Source organism: Grammomys surdaster, unplaced genomic scaffold, assembly GCF_004785775.1.
Source record: "Grammomys surdaster isolate TR1022 unplaced genomic scaffold, NIH_TR_1.0 331, whole genome shotgun sequence".
Classification (NCBI taxonomy): Eukaryota; Metazoa; Chordata; class Mammalia; order Rodentia; family Muridae; genus Grammomys; species Grammomys surdaster.
Window position 1 is genome coordinate 104939 of NW_021604750.1, and position 7192 is coordinate 112130.

Below are 7192 nucleotides of genomic sequence, written 5' to 3' on the forward strand. Positions count from 1 at the left end.
CATTTCTGTATTCTCAACCACAGTGCAATGGTATGGGGACCCTATCATTTCACAGTTTTATTTAAAACAAATAAGCTTCTATATGAAGACACTTACAATAGGAAGTCAATACACTTCCTCAAATGCTTCCGTTCCCTCAAAGGATGTTTTTATCTGTGGATATATATAACTGAAGACCAGCTATATAATGAACTATTTTGGAGTGCTTACTTTATGAGCAAGGTACTATAAGCTTAGTTCAAATAATGATTTAAAATAGAATATATGAGTACATAATATACACACAATGCACGGTATAGGCAATAACCTTCTGCTATATGCTTTGATGATAAAAAGTAAGTAATTGGGAAAGAGAATGAGCTCTGCGTTGTGGGTGGGTTTCCAAGACACAGACATGCTGGTGTCCTTTCAAATCTCATCGTATTGTAGACATTGTGTTTTTACCTACAAAGAATGAACATACTGCTTCTTTTGGTATAAACATTGACTTTCTGTGAGGAAGCATTCGGCAAGTGACCCCAGTCACTGCAAACCTGTACCCAGGGCACTTTACCCAGGCAGGGACAATTAACATCACAGTCTCTTTCCAAAGCCCAACAGAGATACAGACGGGACTAGTGAGACACATTTGCTGAGTTCTTAATAGCACTACTTGTAAGGACGCCAGGTTTATAAGATATATACTAGAGCCATTCCAAGCTATCCTCATTTCCTGTGGAATGAGGTATTCAAGACTAATTATGAAGGAAAAGAAACCCACGCCAAACCTCTGAGTTCCATGATATGAGAAATTCCTTCCTTTCCCTCTCTGTATTTTTCTCAACTAGCTTGAAACAGTGATCTGAGGTCTGTAATGAAAGAAGAACTAAGCAATATAAAAGCCACTGTGTAGTTTACTTGTAAGTGTAGTCTGACACAGCTGCACAGACATTGAGGCTGAAGGCGGTGGAAGGCTAAAAGTCTTTGTGGTATCTGAGACTTGTTTTGGCTGGAATAAGGGAACGTTTGCTTCTGCCTGGTTGCTTCATCTCTGTACCTGAGCTAGACATGTGACCTCATTTCAAGAAGTAGAAAAACTGGCACAAGTCTTACCGGGCCACCTCCTGCTGTGAGGTTCTGGAGAGCCCCCAGTGATGCTTCTTGGGTATAGTTTCGGGAACTCTTGGCAATTAAGGACAAATACATCCTTATCACAATGGAATGCCACAGCCACTCAATGCCACGGGGACTGCTCCTTTCCTCTGGGATCGGCATGTCTTGGTATTGCTAAATATACACAGAGGAAAAACACAGAGTGATACCTACAATCTGCAAACATACTGACAAGACTAGAAACACTGTCTAGCATTACAAGGTCCCCTTCAATTACTGGAGGTCAGGCCTCTATCGTCGCCTTTGCAAGATTAGAATCGTCACAGCCCTTCTATACTTAGAGAAGGGAGGAGATGTCAGGGACATCCCTGCTTACACACTGAAGGCCTAAAATCAGCCATAGGCCTAAAACCAGTCATAGGCCTAAAATCAGCAATAGGCCTGTCATAAATGTATACTAACACCAAGTCTTGGGTCTCTGTGGAAAAAACACTGGAATAGATGGCTATAAGCTATTGTAAACAGGCAGCTTTTGTGGAAATTTACTAGCCTGAGTAGTCATAGACCTTGTAAATAGGTAGCCTTGGCAGACAAAACCAACTTAGATAAGGACAAGTGAATCATAGGCAAAGTCATAGTGATCTGTCCCCTGAACTTTCACCCAGCCAATACCCTGTTCTGAAAGATATCTGTACTCCCCCTGAACACTGACACTCCAGTGTCATTCCCTTCCCCACATCCTGCCTTTCTGTGTTTATAACCCCTGTGTGAATGAATTACAATTTGAAAAAAATAAATAAATTATTAAATAAAAAAAAGAAACACTGTCTAGAAAGACTAACAAATCACAAAAACAGTATATTAGCTCAGAATAATTATTGATTTCTTTTTTTTTTTTTAAAGATTTATTTACTTTATTTATGAGTACACTGTAGCTGTCTTCAGACACACCAGAAGAGGGCATCGAATCTCATTACGGATGGTTGTGAGCCACCATGTGGTTGCTGGGATTTGAACTCAGGACCTCTGGAAGAGCAGTCAGTGCTCTTAACCACTGAGCCATCTCTCCAGCCCCTAATTATTGATTTCTAAGAAACTCACATTTTTCAACTTTACACATCACAGTATGGGAATTAAATATAGGTCCTTCTAAAATGTTTTCCAGTGCATTTAGCCTAAATTCTAAATGGTCTCCATTACTTTGAAGACAAGCAAAACAAGTCTGCTTCCTCAGATGCTTATAGAGTGGTTTGGAATAGTATCAAGGGTCTAAATTTACCAGCCATTTTCCAAATTCAAGAATACCACAACACTAAAAACATGGTCGTTTCCTTTGTTTTTTTTCCATTTTTATGTTAGTTTTGAAAGAGATATGCATCTTCCTAGGAAATTTGCTCTTAATGTGTTCATGTTCTATTTTTAGGCTTCAAGTTATGCTCAGACAATGGCTGTGTCCCACAAAGGACATAGGGCAGCATGCTTTAACAACTAACAGCACAAACCCAGAGCTGGATGAGTGGGGACTAAAGTTTATCCTCGGCACCCATACACTGAATTAATGTAGGAAAACTAATGAGCTTTTCTGTTCCTAAAGGAACACACTTCCTGGTGAAGCCTCATGGGAGGACTGATGTGAAAACTAAAATAATCTGAAACAGTAGCCAACATGAACACAGGAATCAGAGCCCCTATGCCCCCTTTGTCCCCATCTACGACCCACGGTCTCTTAATGATCTCCCACCATACCTCTTTTACTTTCCTACTTCGGCTGCCAAAACACCCAACGCTTTTCCTACTGTTACTCTGGATATTCCGGTTTTGCATGTAGATACTCTGGGAATATTTCTCTGGGAGCTCTGCCTCCAGCTGGTAGGAGAGGTTATGAAGAATGCACACACAGTTCTCTGTGGCCTGAGGAAACAGAACATGAATACTGCTCATACACATACTGATGTCCCTTTCAGATGACAAAGTTGTTTAGGCTTCTGGAATGGCTAATGTTAGAACATGAATGAATGGTCAGGAGTACTATGCTAAAACGGAATCCAAACTACTTAAAATGATGGTAGCCTCCCCCAAGCTCCTTTGAAAACATATCTGGACTGAACCCAGGGCTTCTTTCACAGTGCACAAACATTCTGCCACTGAGCTATATTTGAGCCCCTCAGCATATTTTTTAAAAAACCACATATATCCAGAACAACTTCAAACTTCACATACATAAATTGGCTAAGATGGGAATAAGATATGATACTGCTTATAGTGACCAATTAGGAGGCTACTATAGCAACTAGTGTAAAGGACACACAAATGTAAGCAGCAGATATGGCACTGGAGAAGTGGCTGTGCATGCAGGGCCTCAGGGCAGAGGAGCAGCACAAAGTCATTCAGATTCTCTTGACAAACGGTGATAACTCACTTGGCCATCTAGTCTTCAGTCCATTCTATAGACAGTGGTACAGAAAGAACCTAGGTAAGACGTTATACATGTCAGGCCAGCGTGTTACCACTGGCCTATAATCTCCAGCCATGAATAAGCTAGCATTAGAAAGATTAGAAAGAAGATCGTGGCGATGGAAACTGAGTTGTTAGAATGTTTGTTGGAAATTTGGCTCTGAAAAACTTCTAGCCTAAGGCTAGATAGAAGCTTGGCAACTGCAAGATCCTGCTTAGCAACTGCAGATAGACTCAAAGCAGAGTACCATGTCTTCTTAAGAATAGCAGGGAGACCATAACTCAAGCAGTGTACCATATCTTCTGAAGAACTGCAGGTAGATCATAATTCAAGGCAGTGTACCATATAGACCATGACATGTTTCAAGGCACAGGCCAAGAAGATTTTGTACTTTTCCACCACCTGGACCCTCTTACCCCCTCCCCTTGTAAAACATGCTATAAAAAAGCATTTCATGTTCAAAAAAAAAAAAAAAGAAAATTTAAGTGTTAGCTGAGTACTGGTGATTCACCCCTTTAATCCCAGCACTTAGGAAGCAGAAGCAGGTGGATCTCTGTGACTTCGAGGTCAGCGTGGTCTACAGAACTAGTTTCAGGACAACCAGATCTACAAAAAAGAAACCCTATCTTGGAAAAAAAAAAAAGAAAATTTAAGTGCCTAAGCATCTAATGAAAACTCTGGCCTTAGCAAGTAAGTAGAGGAATAAAACTACACCCAAGCAATTATTTTAATATTTGAAGCATCTTAGTAAGTCACAGTGGGTAATTTGGCATGAGGAAAGTTAACTGTTGTGTTACCTTATCATCTGGCTGGTAGTCTGCAATAGTTCCTCTGACATAATGGACCAATGAGTCAATGAGACCATCACACCTTCTCATCATCTTCCTCCCATCAGGGCCAGCAGAGCTCATGTTTCTTTCAAGAACAACAAGACACAGTAAGATGTACTGTATGTATCCTAAAGGCCTGAGTAAGTCATGTGCTACGCATCCCAAAGGCCTGTGCAAGATGTGTGCTATAGAACTCAATAGACCTGAGTCTCAAAGGTTTGTTTAAGGTTTCCTTCAAACTTGAGAGTTAAAGCACGCCTTTAATCCCAGCACTTGGGAGGCAAAGACAGTCGGATTTCTGAGTTTGAGGCCAGCCTGGTCTACAGAGTGAGTTCCAGGACAGCTAGGGCTATACAGAGAAACCCTGTCTCTGTAACCAACCAACCAAACAAACAAAAAACAAAAACCAAAAAAAAAAAAAAAAACAAAAAAAAGGAAAAGAATTTGAGAACTGCCTCCTATTCCCTTTCCAACTTTGATTGAAAAAAAATTGTGTCATGCCTGTTTATAAGCAAGTAGATCATCAAAAATATATTCAGAAGTTCTTCTCTATAATGTCTCAGGCAGTGTCACTAGAAGACTAATAGTTGGAGAACTTCTGACTACTTCTTTTTTTTTTAATTAATTTATTTTATGTATATGAGTACACTATCACTGTCTTCAGACACTCCAGAAGTGGGCATCAGATCCCATTACAGATGGTTGTGAGCCACCATGTGGTTGCTGGGAATTTAACTCAGGACCTCTGAAAGAACAGCCAGTGCTCTTAACTGCTGAGCCATCTCTCTAGCCTCCGACTTATTTTCTTAATTTAAAAACATAATTGCATTAAGTGATTTCAAATATTTCCTGTCCTCAAATACCGCCTTCAAAAGAACAAATGTGCCCAGCATCACATTGGAAGTAAAGGGAGCAGAAGCAGGCATACTGAAGCTTCAGAAATCCCATCTACAGGCTGATCTCTGTGACCCAACTATGGTTGGCTGCTTTTAGCACCAAAATGGCACTCCTACAGTTCAACTTAAAAGCAAAAGTGAAAAGATGGTACTATTTGATACTAACAAAATTCTTTTGGTGACTTTATTTAAAATAATCAAATAAGTGATTCATTTGCTGTGAGAAACTGTAATTTTGTTAATTATAAGAAAAGATATTGAAGGTTGGTAAAAAGGTTTAGAATTAAAGGTGCTTTCCGCTAAGCCCTAGAATGTGAGTTTGATAACTGATACATACATGCTGGAGAGAACAGACTCTGGCCAAGTTGTCCTCTGAGCTTTCACATGCATATCCCTCCCAGTAATAAACACATTTTAAAAACATAATGAAGCCAACCATTGGACTGAGGTTGGGGATTCCTATGGAAGAGTTAGGGGAAGGACTGAAGGAGCTGAAGGGGATGGGAACCCCATAGGAAGAATAACAGTGTCAACTAACCTGGACCCTTGGGAGTTCCCAGAGACTAAGCCACTGTCCACACAGGCTGGTCCATGGCCCCCAGCAAATACATAGCAGAGGACTGCCTTGTCTGGCCTCAGTGGGAGATGATGTGCCTAATCCTGTGGAAACTTAATGCTCCAGGGAAAAAGGGTGCTGGGTAGAGGGAGAGTACTCTCTCCAAGGCGAAGAGGGTGGGGGTGGGTTGAAGAACTCTTGGAGGGGGGGGACAGGAAACAGGGGCAATGTTTGGAATATAAATAAATAAAACAATTTTAAAAATAAAAAGATATAATGAGTGTGTTTATTAAGTGGAGACAAAATCAGGTGACTACAGCTTTTTCTTTAAAAAAAGGTTGGTTTAAACTGATACCATCTATCTCTATTTACTCTCTGGGCCCATTAAGAGTCGCTAGGCCAAATTCAAAATTAACATAGTTGGGATTGATCATAAGATGCCTTCTCTAACTAAACAGAGAAGGGGGAGATGCCAGAAGCCAGGACCCTCGCCCTTACCCTCACCCCCTACCTTTCCCCACCTGCACAATGTCCTCTGAAGCTTGGCAACTGCAAGATCCTGCTTAGCAACTGCAGATAGATTCAAAGCAGAGTACCATATCATCTTAAGAATAGCAGGGAGGCCCTTCCTCCCCTTCCTGGTCCTGTGGGCTGGGGCAGACACAGAGTTGGTCTGCTCCTGTCCTGTGGAGATACTGACTCCTGAGTCATCCTAGAGGAGCCACTGCACTCAGAGCAGCTGGTAAGAACTCCATCTCACTCCCTAAGCCCCAGAGATACATCTGGGAGCCAGGGCCATTCAGGGCACAGCAGCTACCCAAACCCCGCCCCTCCGGAATTCCACTTCCCTTCCTCCCCTTCCTGGTCCTGTGGGCTGGGGCAGACACAGAATTGGTCTGCTCCTGTCCTGTGGAGATACTGACTCCTGAGTCATCCTAGAGGAGCCACTGCACTCAGAGCGGCCGAGGAGCCACTGCACTCAGAGCAGCTGAGGAGCCACTGTACTAAGAGCAGCTGACACTGAGTTGATCTACTCCTGTCCTGTGGAGATACGGACTCCTGAGTCATCCTAGAGGAGCCACTGCACTCAGAGCAGCAGAGGAGCCACTGCAATCAGAGCAGCAGACACCAAGATTAGAACCATAAGACTACAGAGACATCTGGACTCTGAGGAGCTCTGCAACAAGCAAGATAACTGGAAATACAGACTCCAGTCTTACACAGTGAGGGCAGGCAACATTAGAGTTAACCAGATGGCGAAAGGCAAGCGCAAGAACATAAGCAACAGAAACCAAAGTTTCTTGGCATCATCAGTACCCAGTTCTCCCAATATAGCAAGCCCTGAACACCCCATCACACCTGA

At 42.1% G+C, this 7192-nt stretch overlaps 1 protein-coding gene across 1 annotated transcript in view; it reads right to left on the reverse strand.

The window, feature by feature from the left end:
• The window catches only part of Pkp2 (plakophilin 2), an 88392-nt gene that overhangs the window by 12911 nt on the left and 68289 nt on the right, over positions 1-7192 (reverse strand). Inside the window, exons 7-9 of the mRNA XM_028778259.1 lie at positions 4345-4462; positions 2839-3003; positions 1093-1266 (exon numbers count right to left, since the gene is read on the reverse strand). Coding sequence (XP_028634092.1) covers positions 1093-1266; positions 2839-3003; positions 4345-4462 — 457 coding nt within the window. The remainder of the gene's footprint in view (positions 1-1092; positions 1267-2838; positions 3004-4344; positions 4463-7192) is intronic.